At 36.9% G+C, this 21,500-nt stretch overlaps 1 protein-coding gene across 1 annotated transcript in view; it reads left to right on the top strand.

The window, feature by feature from the left end:
* The window catches only part of Cog5 (component of oligomeric golgi complex 5), a 279,550-nt gene that overhangs the window by 127,522 nt on the left and 130,528 nt on the right, over nucleotides 1-21,500 (top strand). Inside the window, exon 8 of the mRNA XM_055624641.1 lies at nucleotides 15,541-15,706. Within this exon, the coding sequence (XP_055480616.1) occupies nucleotides 15,541-15,706 (166 nt within the window). The remainder of the gene's footprint in view (nucleotides 1-15,540; nucleotides 15,707-21,500) is intronic.

Below are 21,500 nucleotides of genomic sequence, written 5' to 3'. Positions count from 1 at the left end.
TTGACATTCCTGCCATGATAGATTATATCTTAAACTGTGAAGAATAAATTCTCCATTGAGTTGCTATTGTCTGGGTATTTTATCATGGCAACAGGAAAAGACTTATGTTCCTCCTTCCAAAAATATTAATTATATTGCTGTTCAAAGAATGTTGATTTCTGTTTGAAATCTTTCTGTTTGCATTCTTCAAACCTTCCTCCTCCCCAACCCCCATTCTGTCTACTCCTTTTTCTTTTATGGTAGTACTTCAACCACCTAATGATAAATATCTGTGCTTTTGTTTATACCAAATGTGAAGTAGCAGTGTTATTCCAAGCATTAGATTATACACACATATCTTTTTTAAAATTTTGGCCAAATTCTCCTTTCATGAATAACCCAAGAAGTGGTCATCATTCCTCCTCCACTTTTTTTTTTTTTTTTTTTTTTTAAGCTACGATTAGCCGTAAGCTCTTCTGGAATTATTGCTTTCCATAGTGTTTCAGTTCACTGAGTAATATTTCATTTTCATTCTGCTTAGTGAATTTTTCAATAACTTAGTAATTTTGTTAAATTTAATGTAGAATGTTTTTACCTTTCTTTGATTAAAATTTGAAACTTAATCTTCAATCTGTATATACTTGTTTTATGTTTCTTAAAATTTATTTGTGTTTAGATAAGTGTGAATGATTTAATTCAATTTAGAAAGTATTAGACTTCTATAATGGTAGGAAATACTGATATTTTTATTTTGTGATTTAAAAACTGTCAATCAGGCAGCTATTCTAAATCATTGTTTTGTGTTTCCTATAGGATTGTAGAATGGGAGTTATATAGTGTATTCTTTTGTTTCTTTGGCTTTATTAATTCAGCATGATTGAAATTAGTATGTAATGTGTGTCTTGGTAGTTTGTCACTCTTTTGCTTCTTTCATTATTTCATTGCTGCACATTATGTTAGGCGCATGGTGAGTAAAGTTCATGAGCTCATGTGTTGAGTTGACAGGTTTGCATCTGTAGACCTTCATGTCTCTGTAAGATGAGTGTGTCTGACAAAAGTTGCTCTGTGTGTGTGTGTGTGTGTGTATGTGTGTGTGTTTATATACATATATACATAGAGTTTTAAAGGACTTACTGTATGCTCATCCAGTTGGAACAATTCTTAATTTACACACATGCAAATACAAACACATATGCTGAGCATATGCAGCCCTGTCATGATTGCTTTCAAAGAGGTTATCAGTTTTCTGAAGTGGCTCTATCGTTTTCTGCATCATTTCAGTAGTTGAGAATTTCTATTCTTCCAGATTCATGTAGGTAGTCTTTTTATTGTAAACATTTTAATGGTGTGTGGAAGTTTCTTGGAAGTATAATTTCTTGAAGAATAACTGCTGCAACTAACTTTTCAAATGAAAATAATCAAGGACTATTATTTTTACAGTTTTAAAGGACTTACTGTATGCTCATCAAGGTGAAATAATTCTTAATGTATTTTAGTACAAATCTTTTGCCATAAATATATTTATGTATTATATAAAAGTGTCTTTCTCCCATTGTGTGGCTTTCTTCATTACTAAGTAGATGTAACTTACATAAGCCACCAAATTTATGTACTTTAAGTGTATAGTTTTATTGAGCTTATGTGACTTTAAGACCATTTTACACCCTAGTTTTAGAATATTGTGCAAGCCACATGAAGTCTGCTTAAGTCTGTTTATAGTCAGTCCCTCTTGCCCCCGCCCAGCCAATGACAGATTTTAGTAGAATTTCTTTTACTAAGGCTGTCCCAGAAATAAATTAAAGAGAAGGTAATACTGTATTTCTGGTTACTCTCGGAGCGTGGAGTGCCATTTCAGTTCATATTGCTTTAGGAATAAGCTCATTCTTTGAATAGCCACAGTCTGTGGATTATTAGTTGTGTGTGGTGATTGGCTGATGGTCATGAGCTTATGATTTTGTACTTTACCCTTTCACATTGTCTTTTTGAAATAAACTTTTCAGTTTTGATGAAGTACAGGTTCTGAATGTTTTCTTTTATATGTGAGAAAAGAAAAATTTCCATATCTTGAAGTTAATCTTCTTTGTATTTTTTAACAGAAGTTATGTAATTTATACTTTGCAATCTTCATTTTATGTGAAGTAGAAAATTGACCATTTTTTCCATAAGAAGATGAAGGTGTTTGATTATTTTTTTTAATTGAAAACGTTGGTTTTCTTCCTTTGTTTTGTATCACGTCATTGTCATTATATATATATGTATGTATATGTATGTATATATATATATGTATGTGTGTGTATATATATATATATATTTTTTTTTTTGTTCACTTAAGAATATGTAATTTCTTGTCAGACTTTCTGATAATTGTTTTAACATCTACCACTGATTTTTGGTTAAAGCCTTTTTCTCTTCCTGCCTCAGTTCTGTCCTGGATGAAATAGCTGAAGCTGTACCAGCTTAGTAAGGACTTAAAAAGGTTATTCTATGCGTTTTGGGTGCCATGATTGTTTCATTTATCCAACAGCTTTTCCTCCTAGTTTCATTATTGGTGTTGTCCTTTTGCTAGTGTGTCATTATAATTGCAGGTATCTGTCACCTTTAGGCTTTAAGCCTGTTGAGGCTGTGAAGGGGGCATTGCTAAGCTACCAGTCAAGAAGATAGTGCAACAAAAACATTGTCCCAGAATTGCCTCAGAAGACCTGCCCTTCCATCTCATTGACCATGGTCACTCCAGCTGTCAGGAGGTTGGAAAAGGCAAATATCTGGCACCAAGGATTTGAACAGTACATACAAGTACTCATAGAGGTTTTTTACCAGTGAGAATATAGAAAAGGAAGAAGGGAAGGATGCATGAGTTTGGGACCATAGCTAATTACATTTGTTATAAATATCTTCAGAAAAGGAGAATAGTGCAAATTGTGATTTTTATACAGTCATTTGTTGATGTCTGTTGGGGATTATTAGAAGACATGGGAAAATATTGAAACTACAAGCACCCGGCTTCCTTCCATGTAATGCTATTGACGTTTAGCTTTCTCCTCTAGTTTTTACAAATCTAGATTTTTACAAATCTGATGCATAGCTCAATACAAATGCTATGGAAATAATTGTACTTCATATTGTTTAGAGAATAATGACCTGAAAAACACCTGTCCATGTTCAAGGGCAGACACACATCTTTTATAACTAGTATCAGTCTGTAATGACCTTTTATCATAGATTTTGATATTTAAAGAATGTCTCTAATTCTGAGGGTTTTCTCTTCAATTTTGTTTTGTCTATTTATTTGTTTAATTGGGTAGTAAAATATTTCTTTTATGCATTAATGTATTTATAAGCTTTGCAAAAAAGAACTCTTAGTAAATTGAAAAAATACTATTCTTAGCTGGCCATTCTCCTTATGTCTTTTAAAAGTATTTTTTAACTAAAGAAAAACTAGAAACTTTTTAATAGTCTAAACCAATGGTTATTTGCAGAGAAATGTTAGACTTTGTAAAAGGCATCAGCTTTAAAACTGGAAGCCCTTGAATCTTTGCTTAGCCTTGTATTCTTTGTTGCTTAAGGCTCTCTCTCAACTCCTCTATGCCCCAGTTCTCTTATATTTGACTGGAGGATCATAGCAACTACCTTAGTATTTTGTTATGAATAAATATGTATTAAGCAAAGCCACCCAAAGTCAGTTTTAGTCCATTAAAGGGTCTTACTAGTGTGCTACAATAGAAAGAGCATCACTTTCAAAACTGCTAATTTGGGTTTTCTGTTTTTATAATGAAATTTGCAGTTTTTGTATTTCATGAGAGGAAGAACATTTGGTCTTTATAGAGCAGGGTCTGAAGCTATGGAGAGGAAGGTCCAAAGTGCCATTACTGAGGAAGTCCAGTTTTTTACATGTGACTTTCAAGGTTGCCATCAACATAGGTTTTCAGCCTTTAGAATTTTAAATCGCCTGGGATGCTGGCTTTAAAACTGCAGATTTCTTCTACATGCATAAGAATGAAGCCGAACTTTTATTTTGTACTCTAAACAAATACTTAAATCAAATATTAAGTCAAATACTTAAATGTAAAATCTGAAATTATAAAATTCCTAGATGAAAACCTTGGAGTAAAGCTTTACAATGATTTCTTGGATATGTCACCCAAGGCACAGGCAGCAAAGCAAAGACTGATACATGGGCCTAAAAGCCTGTGCATCACAGGGAGCAGCAGAATGAGCTGATGGAACTACAGAAAAGAGCAGATAATGTGCAAACCCCAATCCTAGGATAGTCACTGGTGATTCTGGCTGACCTGCTATGTATTCAGCTTTCCATGGAATCTTTCTGTGATTTTATTAATTTGCATGAGTGGCTCATAGAACTCAACATCTTCTTAGAAAGGATTTTTGTAAAGGATATAGACAAAGTATGCATACGGTTCTTGTAGAGGAGGGGTCTAGAGCTCCATGCCCTGGAGAAACACATTTTTCACCCACAACCTCCAGGGATCAGCCGCACTGAGGCTCCTGTTCTCCCAATTTTTAATGGGACATCATTACAAAGGCATGGTAGCTTATATCTTTCGTCATTGTTGTTCAACTTTGCCTGGAGGTTGAAGGATGATGTCAATAGCTCAGTGTTTAAACTTGCTTTAAATTTTCTTTTTTTTTTAATTTTTAATTTTTATTAATTACACTTTATTCATTTTGCATCCCCCATTAACCTCTCCCTTCTCCCCTTCCAATCCCACCTTCCCTCTCCCTTCTCCAAGCATGCCCCTCCCCAAGTCCACTGATAGGGGAGATCTTCCTCTCCTTCCTTCTGATCCTAGTCTATCAGATCTCATCAGGAGTGGCTACATTGTCTTCCTCTGTGGCCTGGTAAGGCTGCTTCCTCCTCAGGGAGAGGTGATCAAAGAGCAGGCCAATCAGTTTATATCAGAGGCAGTCCCTCTTCCCATTACTGTGGAACCCACTTGTACACTGAACTGCCATGGGCTACATCTGTGCAGGGGTTCTAGGTTATCTCCATTCATGGTACTTGGTTGGAGTATGAGTCTCAGGAAAGACCCCTGTGCTGAGATTTTTTGGCTCTGTTGCTCTCCTTGTGGAGCTCCTGTCCTCTCCAGATCTTACTGTTTCCCACTTCTTTTCTAAGATTCCATGCACTCTGCCCAACAGTTGGCCATAAGTCTCAGCATCTGCTTTGATAGTCTGCAGGGCAGAGCCTTTCAGAGACTCTCTGGCAGGCTAACTTGTTTCCTGTTTTCTTCTTCTGATGTCCATCCTCTTTGCCTTTCTGGATAGGGATTGAGCATTTTAGCCAGACTCCTCCCTCTTGATTAGTTTCTTTAGGTGTACAGATTTTAGTAGGTTTATCCTATGTTAAATGTCTATATGAGTGAGTGTATACAGTGTGTGTCTTTCTGCTTCTGGGACAACTCACTCAGGATGATCTTTTCCAGGTCCCACCATTCACCTGCAAATTTCATGATTTCCTTGTTTTTTATTGCTGAATAATATTCCATTGTACCACAATTTCTGATGTATCACAATTTCTGCATCCATTCTTCAGTTGAGGGGCATCTGGGTTGTTTCCAGCTTCTGGCTATTACAAACAAAGCTGCTACAAACATGGTTGAACAAATGTCCTTGTTGTATACTGGAGCATCTTTTGGATATATGCCTAGGAGTGGTATAGCTGGATCCCGAGGAAGCCCTATTCTTACTTGTCTAAGAAAGCCCCACATTGATTTCCAGAGTGGTTGTACAAGTTTACATTCCCACCAGCAGTGGAGGAGGGTTCCCCTTTCTCCACAACCTCTCCAGCATGTGTTGTCACTTGAGTTTTTGATTTTGGCCATTCTGATGGGTGTAAGGTGAGATCTCTGGGTTGTTTTGATTTGTGTTTCCCTGATGGCTAATGACGTTGAGCATTTCTTTAAGTGTTTCTCTGCCATTCGATATTCCTCTATTGAGAATTCTCTGTTTAGCTCTGTTCCCCATTTTTTAATTGGATTACTTGATTTTTTGCTGTTTAACTTTTTGAGTCCTTTATATGTTCTAGATGTTAACCCTCTGTCAGATAAAGGGTTGGTGATGATTCTTTCCCAATCTGTAGGCAGTCACTTTGTTTTGATGACGGTGTCCTTTGCTTTACAGAAGCTTTTCAATTTCATGAGGTCCCATTTATTGATTGTTGCTCTTAGAGCCTGTGCTGTTGGTGTTCTGTTCAGGAAGTTTTCTCCTGTACCAATGAGTTCTAGGGTATTCCCCACTTTTTTTTCTAGCCGATTTAATGTGTCTGGTTTTATGTTGAGCTCTTTGATCCACTTGGACTTCAGTTTTGTGCAGGGTGATAAGTATGGATCTATTTTCATTTTTCTACATGTAGACATCCAGTTGGACCAGCACCATTTGTTGAAGATGATATCTTTTTTCCATTGTATGGTTTTGGCATCTTTGTCAAAAATCAGGTGTCTGTAAGTGTGTGGGTTTACTTCTGGGTCTTCTGTTCGATTCCATTGATTCACCATTCTGTTTCTATGCCAGTACCACACAGTTTTTATAACTGTTGCTCTATAGTACAGCTTGAGATCAGGGATGGAGATACCTCCAGAAGATCTTTTATTGTAGAGGATTGTTTTAGCAATTCTCGGTTTCTTGTTATTCCATACGAAGTTGAGAATTTTTCTTTCCAAGTCTGTAAAGAATTGTGTTGGCAATTTGATGGGAATTGCATTAAATCTGTAGATTGCTTTTGGTAAGATGGCCATTTTTACTATGTTAATCCTGCCAAGCCATGAGTATGGGAGATCTTTCCATCTTCTGATATCTTCTTCTAGTGACCAGTTTCTACTGTGAAGCTATATAGGGGGTACCTTTGTTGTGTGTGTGTGTGTGTGTAAAATTTATATGTATATGAATTGTATGTTAGGCATTTAAATAGTTTATGTATATATGTATACATTTTACAGTGTCACAGCATTAAAAATTTGAATATTTGGAGGCACAAACAATTTAATTTTGACCACAGTAAAAATGAAATATAATTATGACAATACTGTAAAAGTCACCTTTAAAAAAATTTTTTTTAATGTTTTCAAGAACTGGATGTGATAGTTCAAGCCTTTAATCACAGCACTAGGCAGGGAGAGGCAGGCAGATCTCTGTGACTTTGAAGCCAGCCTAGTCTATATAATAAATTCTAGGATAGCCAGGATTGTATGTGGAGAAAGACTGCTTCAAAATGAATGAATGAACAGATAAATACATAAATAATCAAATAAGTAATGTTTTGAGTTCTCTTTTAAGTTCCAAGCTGCCTTTGCACCCCTGTGCTCTAGTCATACTCCTGCTTCGGCCACCAGTTTTATTGGCATGTAGTACTGTACTGATAAATAATTTTCTTAATGTATACATATAAACACAAACACTGCTTATATTATTTCAGGAAAAGATCATATTTATATTTCTTTAATAACTTAATCATGTGTGTATTATTTATCTTGATCTTATATTTTTGCCCCAAGCTAAACTATATTTGTTAGTTTTTAGTTTTTATAATTATATATTAGGTGTGTGTTACTTTCTATTATTTCTTTTAGAAATTTTATATTAAAACTGTAATCCATAGAAAAGTGTATGTGTCTTTTGAGTCCATCCCAATGAACAGAATGAACAGGTAAAACCAGAATTAAGAAAGAGACTACTAATAAAATCACACTAACTTCTCACAAGCATTCTACAGGCCCATTTTTATTCAGCAGTCCCCTGAGTAATTCCTAGAGACATATCAGCAGTTGAGGAACCTATTTGGATTCGAACCCTTGGATTTGAAGGAGGTTATTTCTGTACATCTCACATCAGCAGGCATGGGGTTAATGGATTTAGGTTTCAGTGTGCTGTTACCCCCAGGCTTTGTACATGCAGTTTTCTTTGTCCTTTTCTGCCTCTTCCATCTTCCTTTCTTCAGCTTCTTAGAGCCTCACAAACTACTTCATTTCAGGTCTTAGTGAAGACTTCTTCCTTCAAGAAGTGTTTCCTTTATTCCCTATTTTTCCCTTTTTATATCTTAATAACCACCTCTTCTTTATATTTTCTTTAATCATTTCATATCATCTCTCATTTATTTTAGTGTATTTTAATTGCTGACTTACTTGTTCTTATTATTTCCAGTCAGCCCATAAACATTCAAAGGTTTTAGAATACAGCATTATTTTATTTTTAGTATTCTTGGACAGTACCAGCACATCCTGGATGGTTATTATGGAAGGCTAATAATATTTAAGAAGGCAGTGGAGTGTGTCTTTTTCTGTCCTTTTATTTTATAGTTGAGTGAGCCAGGAGCCTGAAAATTTACTAATAAGGGCTTAGCAAGAACTAGTGGTCACATGTGATATTTGTCTATGATAAGACAGAATGATGGGAAAGGATGCCACTGTTCAGTATCTGCAGGATCTGATCCTCACTTGAATCTTACCTCATTTCCAAATATTTTAATGTTGTAATCCAAGCCATGCTAGAGTAGTCCACCATCCCATTTTGTTCTGTTCGCTCCAGTGCTTCTGGTATTCATTCCCAGTATGGCTTCTGGTTTCTTCAATCTCGTTTTCTACCAGACTGTTTTGCTATGACTATACATTCTAGAAGCATATTTCCCAACAAAGATGACCCTACTAGTATCTTATACCTATCCATGGTTAAGGAAATAATTTATTAATAATAGGTTTTTACTTTCAATTTTCCTGTCACTGGTTTCACAAAGATGTATTTTTTCTTCCCTTCTAGTAATTATAGCTAGTTCATATACTAGTCTTAGGGTTCTCTTAAGGAATGAACTTATTGAATGAACTCACACACACACACACACACACACACACACACACACACACAGAATTATTAGTGTGGCTTACAGATTTTAGCTTGCATAGTGGAACGGTTGCTGAAAGGCTAAGGTTTTGAGAATTGCTGACTCTGTAAGCCTGGAAGTCTCAGCAGTCCCAATCTGGTACTGGAATCCTTTAGGGCTGCTGTTTTTTTAGTCTGTGTTGGAATCCTGAAAAATTAGATTCAAAAACCTGTTAATGAGTGTCAGGAACAGAATAGATGAACTTGCTAGCCAGAGAATGGGCAAGCAGACAAAAAGCAAAAGCTTTCTCTTTCCTGCTCCTTTCATGTGGACTGCCATAAAAAACATATGGCCTTTAAATATTTAGCTTGGGTACCCTGATGTCATATGATCTGGATTTAGGGTCATATTCCACCTCAAGTATTCCAACCAAGAAAATCCAGGTGTGCTTACTTGCTTGTGTTTAAGTTGATTCTAGATGTAATCAGGTTGACGACTAAGATTAGCCATCCCAGTTGGCATCTATTATCTTTTAGAGTTTCAAGTTTCTCCCTCTGTGCTGCTCCTTATGTTCTTGTATTAGTTAATTTCACATTAGGACAAGAAAATAACTGATACAGTTTTCTTGTAAAGTCATTTATTTTAGCTGGTGTTTATGGGTCCTCAGTAGAACCCTGTCATTCCCTGGGCACAAAGCCTTTATATGTTGACCCAAAGAGACCACTTTCCAAGCCACAACAATTCTCATGGCATCTGTGTAGCCCAGTCTACTTTTACTTTTCCTCTTTTCTTTTTCTTTTTAATGACTATTTGTCAAATTCAACTGATTCTTCAAATACCTTCAAATAAGATCATAGATTTAGAGAAACAATGTTTTTTTTCTTTTATCAGACAGCAACAACAACAGCTACCAGCAAAACTTTAAAAAACATTATGGAATGCTAGTTAAGCCTATCTGTGACAAGACTTTTGGCATTTCAGGTACTTTTTATTGTCATCATTTTAGTCCATAAATGACTTTCTTTCAGAGTCTGGCAAACACATCTAACCAAATTCTTTATGACCACATTATTGGCTGCTAGAGGGAGACTCATCTGAATAACTGCATCATATAAACAAACAGGCTTCGTCTGGCCCAGGCCATATCAAAGAATTTTGATCTTATAGACTAGATCCTATAGACTATGTTTTCCTCAAAATGATCTTCGGCTAAGTTTAGGAAACTTTTTTATTATCTGTTTTCATCATTTTTAAGTTTATGAAATTAAAACAAGCTGACATCCTCAAGGTTACCCAGATAGTTCTGATGTGTTTCTTACTCATTTCAGTAATTAAAGATAGGCTGCTAAGGAAGATTCCTTGGAGAGGTATTTATGTCCCATTCCTGTAACCCTAGCACGAAGAGGCTGAAACAGGAGGATTTTTATGAATTCAAGACATTCCTGAGGTACAGAATGAGATCCTATCTCAAAATTCCAAGGGGGAGGGAAAAATCCCTTAGTAATAGAAATAAAGGCTACTTTTAGAATTACTACAGAGATATTAATAAATGACAGCGAGCCCATACCTTTTATTAGTCCTATATTCTATTAGTATAAGAAATGTGTGTTACCTTAGACTCTTGGCAATCTCATGAGGGGTACAATAACAGAGGAGGTTGCAATAATAGAACTCAATTGTAGAAATTTACTTATTCTTCACACATTCAGATAGTAATTTCCAACATCTATTCGCATAGCACATTGGTTAGGTGTTAGGAGTGTAGTAGTGACAAAACAAATATAGAACCTTCCCTTAGCACTTTTAAGTGTGAATTATGTAAATACCATAAAATTTGATGAGTGATAATGGAGTAGTTTGGCCAAAGTCACATAGCTATTTACTGCAGAGCTATAATTCCATCTGAAGGCCATGTAAGTGTAAAAACCCACATTCTTTCTACCATAGCATGCTGCCACTAGCTCGAGGTCAAGGTTAACTGATGTTATTTCATTTGTTTCTCTGGCATGAACCTGTAATCTCAGCCACTCAGGAGGCAGAGGCAGGATTTACAGAGTTCAGGAGCTGAGATTGGCCCTGGCAGCACAAGGACATTCTGCCTCTGCACCTCTCCCCCCACTTTCATTTTCCCATTGTGTTGGTGTTCTTACATCTGCCTTATGTAGACAAGGAAAGTGTCTTAAAGAGGTCATGTGAGTTGCCTTTGGTTTTGACTGTTTAATGTCAGAGCTTGATTTATGATGTCTGCCTTACTCCAAAATAGGATTAATGAGAGCTAATAATAGAGTCAACAAAGTGTAAAAGTAGTTATTTGGTAAGGCAAATTATATTGATAAACATCCCAAGAATTGTTGAGGAACAGAGAAAAGATTGTCTGATAATAGATCCAATAAATCTAAAAGGATGGTGACATTAAGTCTAACTTTTCACCAATAGATTAAAAAATTTAGATAAAGTTTTCAAAATTCTAGGAAAATAACCTAAAAAATAAGGCTAGGAAGATTGTGTCTAAATAGTTTTACTTCTATTACCAGTATTGCATTTATCATTGTAAACTTTCTCACTGAGGAAACTACAAGGGCAGCTACCTTCATAGTTACGATTCTTCCAAAATTTAAGGAACAAATAAGCCAACATTATATAAACCCTATCCAAGAATCGAGGAAAGAGGAGAATACCCACTTCTTTTATGAAGCCAGGATAATGGTGGGATCAAAGTAAGGACATGATAAGGAAGAAAATTATCTCTCTTTACCACTGGTGTAAAGTGATGAGTAGCACAGTGCTAGCAAACATGAGCAGGGACAATTCACATTGACCAAGATGGTTTCCCGCCAGAAGTACAATATCATTTCTTAAATAAAGGGAAGGCTGTCATCATCGTGGGCCCTGAAATAAAATTAGTCTATAATTAAAAATACTCCCAGGGGACCAAAAATAAAACTTCATTTTGATCAATGGTTAGGAATGACACAAAGATTCTGCTATAGCATACTTTACTCATTATCAACTGAAGATCTGTATTAAGAATTAATAAAGAAAGATTAAACAGGAGTAAAATTATTCGGAGATAGCATGACTGCATATAGAAAAAGTAAAACAGTTGATTAATAAGCTGTTAAAATTAATTACAGAAAGCTTGTTAGGTTACAATTTTAATAATAAAAATTAATTTTAATATGCTAACACCACATTGTTTGTTTTTGGTCTCTCCAACTGCCACTAGCCACAGACCACATACCACCAACTCACCCCACACTTTCCTTTTCCTGGGCTCTCATATTTATATCCTCAGATCCCTAGACTGTGCCCTCTTTATGCTGCTGTTAACAGCTGGCAATGACCATGCCCTGCACAAGACAGTTATGTGGGCAAAGTAAAACCCCACACTTGGGATTAAAACAAAACATAGTTATATAGCTTAACTGAGTTTTAGAAGAAACCCAAACTACCGTTATAAATAATAAAATATATGCACTTTCTTTATAGAAAACTTCTAAACATTATTGAAAGAAATTAATGAAGACACGAATAAATAAATAGAATACTATATTCATGAGTTGGAGATCCCATCATGATAAAGATGTCAACTCTAATTTTACCAATGCAATCCCATGTTTTTAAGAAATGGAAATTCAGGCCAATTCTGAAATGTATATGTAAGTACCATGAACCAAGAATAACTTATCTCAAATTGAAGAAAAGAACTGGATAGTAAAAACAGTTTAAAGCTACGCTAATAATTCAGATGACTAATTTTTTAAAATTTATTTACTTTCATTTTATGTGCATTGGTATTTGACTGCATATATGTCTATGTGAGGGTGTTGTATCCCCTGGAACAGGAGTTACAGACAGTTATGAGCTGCTATGTGGGTGCTGGGAATTGAATCCAGGTTCTCTGGAAGACCAGTCAGTGCTCTTAACTGCTGAGCCATCTCTTCAGCCCCCAGATGACTAATTTTTAAAGTAGAGAATTGAGGAGTCACAGCCAGTCACACATGTGGATAGTTGGCCTACTGTGTAGGTAGCATTTGAAAGGGAGAAGGTGGGATAGGATTTTCATTTGCTTTGAACTTTTGTGAGTAAATACTGTTGGATCAATTAATATTCATGTAGGAAAGTGCTGGAATTGACTCCTATCTCACATTGCATAGAAATTAATTTCATGCTATATTTATATCTAACATTAAAAAACAATTTCTATTAGTTAATTTATGAATGAAACATATCTTTATTAATATATGCTGAAACGTTTTACTTATTAACTGAAATATATACTTTATTCACTTTCCTTAATTTTTCTGGTTCACAATAAAAAAACATATTCAGCTTCCTTTTCTTAGCCCAAGAAAAATTTGACTCCCACTATATTTTTAAATTACAGTAAACATATACAGTAAAAGTTCCCATTTTAACTGTTTTTTAAAATATTTATTAATTATACAATGTTCTGTCTATGCGAGAAGAGGACGCTAGATCTCATTACAGATGGTTTTGAGCCATCATGTGGTTGCCAGGAATTGAACTCATGACATCTGGAAGAGGTCTTAAACCAGTGCTTTTAATGTCTGAGCCATTTCTCCAGCTCCCATTTTAACTGTTTTTTAAGTTTATAAGTCAGTACTTCCTGCTAGTAGAAATTTTACTTTTCTCGAACTACCTCTACTGTTCCAGTTCTCCAAGTAACACCGTGATGCTTGAGACTGTTGCCACTTGTGCTGCTCTCTGTCAGTCGTTGAGGAGGGAAGGAAGCTAGTTCTCATTTGGTGTGGATGTGGTAGGGTGCCCATGCACACTGATGGATGGCCTCAGCTGTGTGCATATCACTAGTTTGTTTTGGACTTAGGCTTTTTAATAACAAAAAAGTGAAAAGAGGACATGAAGCTGGGTGGGAGGGAGAGAAAAAGGGGAGCAGTGGGGAGAGTTGAGGGGAGGTAGTGGTGGGTGGCTGTAATGAGTAGAAATGTTATGGAAATTTTGATCAAAAATACCATTAAGAAACAGGGTGCCCAAAGTGCTAGCCATAGAAAGTACATTCAGATTAGGAATTTATTTTCATTTAATTAAAGACTATTTTATATTAAGAATTTATATATTGTCCTTAAAAGACTTCAGTAAGAGTGAGAGACATTTTATGATAGAAACAATTATCAGAGTGATTACACTTAATATAAACAGTTTGTAAAAAATATATATACATGTGAATAAAACAACCAGTTAGAACAATGGGCAACAAGGAATATGTATTTTGTATGTTCACCAAAAGATTCAAATATACCATCCATGACAAGGCAGCTCCCTTCTTCATTATTGAAAAGACAACTAAAACCACAGTGCTTATGGAAAGCAGTAACTAAATCAGCGGCATGGTTGTCAGTTGCAGGGGAGTTGATAGATTTCCCTCTGCAGTTTTTGCAGTATTATTGGGAAGTCTACTGTATCTGTAAACACAAAGTTTGCAAATGCTTCCATTCTGCTTTCACAGAGCAGAAACACCTATGCATATTTGTTCATCAAATGCTGAATGTTAGAATGTTTATTCCAGTATTAATTATAATGCCTGGAATTAACAACTCATATATATGTCTGGAATTAACAACTCATATATATGTCCACTGTAGAACAGGCAGACAGAAGAAAATTTCTATAGTGTAATGCTGTACAGCAATGTGAGTCAACTTATGTTACGTGACACAACACAGAAACATTCCACCCATAAGACACAGAGCAAAGGAAGCCAGATACAGAATCACATAACTATATAATTCTACTGATGTTGGAGTGACAAACAGGTAGAATTAATCTTGTGTCAAAAGTTAGAGTGGTGATAATACTTGGAGTGGTACAGTTTGGAAAAGCATAGACAGTTCAAAGATGCTGACAGTATTTGAGTTTATGATCTAGATTTCAGGTGTGTTTGAGTGTGGTTGCAGAGATGTATGTGGGTGTACCTGTACATGGATGCACTAGTATATAGGTGCATATGTGATGTGGAAGCTCAAAGGCTGATATCAGGAAATTATCCTCATTGCTCCTGCACCTAATTCATTAAGGCTGGATCTCTCAGTCAAACTCAGAACCTAGTGGTATGTCTAGTCTTGCTAGCACCTCCCTCCCTCCCTCCCTTCCTCCCTTCCTCCCTTCTTCCCTTCTTCCTTCTTCCTTCTTCCTTCTTCCTTCTTCCTTCCTTCCTCTCTGTGTGTACATGTATATATATGGACTTGGTAGTTAAATTCTTCATTCAAATGACTTCATCATGGCTCAGCATCTGCAAATTATTTCATTAGTTATTATTCCTAAGTAAGTTAATAAATGAGACAAAACTTACTTGTGAAATCTACTGGCATTATGTTAAAATAATACTTTACCTTGAATTTGTACACACGTGCACACACACACACACACACACACACACACACACACAAAGCAGAGAAGTAGGTAGAAGTAGAGATTAATCACTTAAAAGTAACAGAAAATGGTTTTGAGATTCTTTTTTATTGAGCAAGAAAAAAAACAAATGAATATTCAAATTAAATATTCTATCAAGATATGGCACAGCAGTATATGTATATAAATAAAACTTATTCCAAACTGCCTTTACCCTTACTTTTGTTAACTGGAAATATAGTAGTAACTGCTAAAGTGCCAATTGAATTGTTTTTTAAGATTTGTATTGGTTTTTCTTATTTCCTGTTTATATCTGTTTTCATTCCACTTCACCTGTATTTCAGAATCCAACTCAGGTTGGAACAGCTCTTCAGGTTTTCCATAATCTCGGGACGTTGAAGGACACTGTCACCAGTGTGGTGGATGGCTATTGTGCTACTGTGGAAGAGAGTATCAGCAATGCCCTGGACGTCAGAGTTCTGACTCAGCCTTCCCAGTCAGCTGTGAGAGGTATGGGTGTGGTTTATACTTAGCTCGTTTGTTTATTTATAGTGGAGAAGTCCTCTGAATAGTATATGAAACACTCATGTTTCAAAGCATCTAATGCCTCACTTTTTTTAGTAGACAAAAATGAAAAAAAAATTGTTTCAGAACTTATGCAGATAAAGATGGCTAAGCTGGGCCATCATTTAGTTGGAAGGAAACAGATGCGAAAAAAAGAACAGAACATATTTTTCTTCCTAAAGTCCTTATCCTGACATGTACTTTTTATTGGGAAGGAAAACATTTTTAAGGAATTCCATTTCTACTTTAGCTTTCTGGAAAAAGCAGTGATGGCGTAGGCAGTCAAAACAGATAAAATGTTGGGAGCATGGCAGCTCTAGGCTCTAGGCGACACATGGCCCTGACTTAGTGCTCTGAGCCTTGCTGCTGCACTGTACTGCACAGTGTCATCTGGAGGCCTAGCTTATCGCTTCCCCCTCCTTTGCTCCTCCCTGCACTTTCTTCCTTACATTTCTCACCATGCACTGTTCTCTTGTAGTCAGAGGAAAAAAGTACTCAACTTGCCCTTAGATCCCACCCCTTCTCTGTTTTGCTTAGTTTATCAGTCTTCTCTTCTCGAGTTTTTTCATCCCACAAATGCCCTATTAACTTTAACGTTCAAACAAATATATCTTGACTTCCTTCTGTTTGACTCTACTATCCCATTTTGCCAGTCTACAGAAAAACTGTATCATTTTCCACATATTTTTTCTTGAAGGTATTTTAACAGTCACAAAGTAGTCCTGAGTTATAAGCAAAATGACCATGTAGATTAATGATACTTCTAGCACATAGGTAATACAAAAGAATCTTATTTTTATACACAACCTTAAGCAAAACTGAGTCCATATCTCCTGAATCAATTGCACTAATAAAAAGAAATAAAAGAGGCTTCAGTCTCAACAAAATTTTTACAAGTTCGCTTTGGCCTCTGAATAGTTCCATATTCATACAATTACCAAAGGAGCTTGTTGAAAAGAAATTGCCAAAGGAGATTTTCCTCTCAGGTTTTGCTAGCGATTATTTTCACCAAGTTTGATCTAATGTTTAAGTTTCCAGGAGCCGTTTAATCTCATTCCCTCTTGTGTTGTCAAGAACAGAGAAAAATGAAAGCAATTATTCACATGACATCATTCTTAATGTAGGCGTCTTTAATAGAAAGAATAAAGGGTTTCAAAGCTGCCTTATTACTGTGTTGAGAAGGGGATACCGTCCTGTAATGTCGAACCCCTCAGCACCGGATCCCCATCTTTTAAAAGAATAACTATTTTCTTTATTTCTACTATTAAATGGTATTTATGTTACTTTTTCATCTATACTGAGGTTACATGGAGTTATTTTAAATACCAGTTAAAGTATTCAGGTATGCCATTATACCACAACAATATATTTTTATACATTAATTGTAAATTTTCTATAGATTTAATATCAAATAATTCAATTTAAAAACTATCACTTTGAATGTATACAGAAGGCAAAAATGCATAAAGGTAGTGTAGTGATCAGTACCTTTAGATCGGGCATCCATGAGGCTGAGGCCTACCTTGGGCTACCTGGAAAAAAACAAAACTACAACAAAACCAAAGTTTGCAAGCCAGCTTTTAAGTAGCTTTGTAGCTTTGTAGTTATGATTACTGATGTTACAGGATCAGATATGCAATAAATATTAAAAAGACTTTCAACATCTTTTTAGGGAACGAACTAATTACTGTTCTGGATAGTCTTATGTCAACTTGACACACAAACTGGAGTCATCTGAAAGGAGGGAATCTTGTTTGAGAAAATGCCTTCAAAAGATCCAGGTGTAAGACATTTTATTAGTGGGCCCAGTCTGTGTAGATGGAGCCATCCCTGGGCTGGTGGTCCTGGGTTCTATAAGAAAGAAGCTAAGCACGCCATGGGGAGCAAGTCAGTAAGCAGCACCCTTCCATGGCCAATACATCCGCTCCTGCCTCTAGGTTCCAGCCCTGTGTGAGTTCCTGTCCTGATTTTCTTCAGTGATGAATAGTGATTTGGAAGTAATAGCCAAATAAACCCTTCCCCAACTTGCTTTTTGACCAAGGTGTTTTGTGGCAACAATAGAGACCCTAATCAAGACAACTAGTGATTAGGACCATGCAAATCAAGAAAGGTACTATTTTCTCCCAATTACCCAAAGTCCAAGACACAACTATTAGAGGAGAGCAAAAACCTAGATTCATACTGTGGGTGAAGGAGATGGTTCAGTTCCTCAGCCTCACCAGCTTGGTTTTACATGCTCAGATTGTGTTCTCCTTATGATCCAAACTCCTCTGTAGGGATGTGTCAAGAGAAACATGCTGCATTGCACGTGTGTAAATTTAAAAGTGTAAGTGCATGGTATGTGAGAGTTAGTACACATGTCTGTAGGTAGCATTTGGAATTCTAGAAAATTTTATAGAGTCCTCCTTTCTTTCTACCGTAATGTTTGTTCTGGGGATTGAAATAGGCCACTAGGCTTGTGTAGCAAATGCTTTCACCCACTTGCCCACCTCATTGGTCCAAGAATTTTTATTGCACTATTTTTTTTGTATAGCAGTGAAAATAACCTATCTTCTAATGGGTCTATATCTAATAGGTATATATCAATGTAGATAATAGTCAGAAACAGAGCATAAGGCAGCTAAGGAACAGCCCTCTGTTTATGACGCCCCAAATTTGAGACTGTGGCAGACTGGGCTCTGGGTTGCTTTGGGTATGCACATACACACGGGAAGCTGAACATGTGGATGGTAATGAAGTTTAGGACGCCACTTGCTCTGGAGTGTGAATAAAGGAAACAAGATTAGGAAAAAAGAAATAATATTATTTCATTTTCTTTTGTATTTCTTAAACTTCATGGCTAGTATTCCCATCATTATTCCATTTTTACTTCTATTTATTTTATGTATGTGTATGTATGTGGTCACATACATGCTATAGTGTATGCAGATGTCAGAGGACAACTTACAGGAATAGGTTGACTCTGTCCTATGACATGGGACCTGGGGATCAAACTTAGGTCATCAAGCTTGGTGATAAGTTCATTAACTCACTGAGCCATCTTGCCAGCCCTTGTATGATTTTTCATATTTTTATTATTCTTGAATCTGGCTTTTATGCTTCTTCATTATATTTTAAAATTATTTGATTCTCATTTGTCCAATTTGTGTTGCACATAAAATCATTGGAGCATGGTCGAACTGCCAGTGGCCAGTCCCCGTCACGTCCCCCAAGAAGCCATTAGTTGTGAAGAGCTACGCTTCAGCATCTTTGTCACAGTTTTTAAGGACTGTCTTTAGTAGCTTCCTGTCTGGACTTTTTTTGCTTTTTTCCCAGTTGGGGACAGGGGGAGGTTGCCTTTAGTGTCTCTCACTCTCAGTTGTAAGTCTTCAGTCATGGATGCTACTGCAAAAGAAGCTTCCTTGCTCAAAGCAGCTGGTGGCAGCAAGGATCATAGACTTCCACATGATTCCTAGTGGCAGCATGGACCGTGGACATCAGCGTGGCTTCTAGCTACAGCAAGGACTTGTACATCTACATGGCCCCAGGAAATGAACTGTTTTTCATCTCTAATATCTTGTTACTTGGGGTCAGGGTGATCCTGTAGTTGGGCAGTGTGTCTGGGAGCAGGACCTGCACAAGCTCCAGACTGCTGTACATAACCTGACCCTTGCCAGCCACCCATGACCATTGTATTTATAGCCTAAGGGCACCCGAAGTGTTGCACTCTCCTCCCCATGCAGGGTAAGCAGGGTAAGTGGCTTAAGCAGCTTGAGGAGCAGCAGTGCCTCCTTGATAAGGCATGGCCTAGTGGACTCCGCAATTGCACACTCTTTTTTTCTGACATAACTGCCACCTCTGTTTTGTCTCTACTTCCACCTCTCTCTGCAGCACAGGCTGCTCTGTTCAGACATCTTTTTTTTTCCCAAATACCATGAAACCACTTTATAAAAGTGTCTCCCCCTAAGGCCTGTCTTTTTTCAGTTGTTCTGGAGATACTCTGCACTCTAAAAGCTCATCTTTCCTCTGGAAGCCTTGCTGGGTTCCTCAGGCTCCTCAGATACCCCTGAGTTCTGTGGGTGCTGGTGGCTGCTGAAGTCTTTAAGGAGACCCTTCCCTGGTTTTTAAATATGAGTTACCCATTTCTACTTTCTTCTCTTCCTTCTGTGGATTTCACAATACAGTTAATCTTTTAAAAATGTTTTCTAGATACTATGTTTTTGGAGCCCTCACATGGTTGGTAGTATCTTTCGTCCTTGTGTTTAAATAGTTTGAGCAGATATTTTTCATTTTTACTTTCTTTCCCTTAGAATTTTGCAACTTTTTGTGGCTCAGTGTGCAATGTTTTTCTTCCTTTCTGACCTGAGAAAATAATTGAGGCAGAAATTTAGCAGATAAGCCCAGTGTATCCTCGCCTCAGCTCTTAATGATTTGTGCTCACTGTCAGCCTGCCTGCTTCACTTAACACTGAGAGTGTGTGAGTCAGTACTTACCTCTATATACGGAAGGACTCAGAAGCAGACGGGGGAGGGGAGGCAAGGGATTGGTAGGGAAAGAAGGGAAACACACTGTTTGCTTCAGTTTCCCCACCTAAGAGAGGAGGCCTGGGAAACAGACACCCCCTACACAGACAATTTGTTCTTTAGTGAGTGTATATGTATTGTATGCACGTCTGTGCATGTGTGTGGGTGTGCTCCAGTGCATGTGTGTATGGAGGCCGGAGGTTGCTTGCTCTTTGTGATGGGATGCCTTACTGAACCCAAATCTCTCTGTTGGAGCTGTAATGGGTCTTTTGTCTCCCTTCACAGCTACTAGAGTATACTTGGTGCTTTGCCTGTCTTTGAAGGAGGTTCTGAGGAACTAAGTCAGGTCCTAATGCTTGTTGTGAGCACGTTACCTCTGTGCCACCACAGTAACTTGGTAACTAGTTTTCTGTGGATGCCCTTATGGCTTTTCTGTATCTTTAAGTTTAGGAACTTGTTACATTGGAGTTTGGTGCTGTGTGTCAATAAGTCTTTCAGAGTTTGATTTCAGTTTTGATTATTTTTGTACTCCACTTGTTCTTCTTAAAACTTATGCATACTTGGTACATGTATGTATCAGATGTTTGTTTTCCATGTGTAGTGGGGTTTTTTTTTTCTGTAGTTATTTTAATATTGTTGTATTTTTCTTTATTTTGTATGATTTCTTCTTGCCTATTTTGTCTCACTGTGTTTCTACCTTTGCTCTTTAGAATTTGGGGGTTGTTTTTACTGTCCTCTTTATTTATGGTGTATCTAAGGGAGGATGTTTTCTGTAATTGTTCTGAGATAGCAGACAGCTCTCCACTGCTGCGACAGAAATACCAGAGTAAAGCAGCTGAAAGGAGAAAGGGCTAGTTTTGGGCAAGTTGTAGAAGTTCAGGGCAAGATCACAGTGGCTCTGTTGTTTCTGGGCCATTGTAAGATTGAACATAATAGGGCGGGACAAATTTTCTTATGTTCTGGGAGTGTGGAAACTTGGAGAGGAAGGAGCCAAGGACAAAATACAGCCTTAGATGTGCCTCGTCTAATAAGGCCTTACCTCCTGTGATTTCTGCCACTTTTCAGTAGACTATTGTTAAAAACTCAGCCAATGGTACTATCCATTGATGACACTAGACTCTTCATGATCCAATCATGTCCTCAGAACACTGCTGCATTAGGGACCAAGTCTTTTTTTTTTTTTTTCTTCATCTTTCTTTCTTTCTTTCTTTCTTTCTTTCTTTCTTTCTTTCTTTCTT

Source organism: Psammomys obesus, unplaced genomic scaffold (assembly GCF_907164565.1).
Source record: "Psammomys obesus unplaced genomic scaffold, mPsaObe1.curated_primary_1811, whole genome shotgun sequence".
Taxonomy (NCBI): domain Eukaryota; kingdom Metazoa; phylum Chordata; class Mammalia; order Rodentia; family Muridae; genus Psammomys; species Psammomys obesus.
Note: the sequence above shows the minus strand (reverse complement) of the source record. Positions and strands in the feature narration are given on the sequence as shown.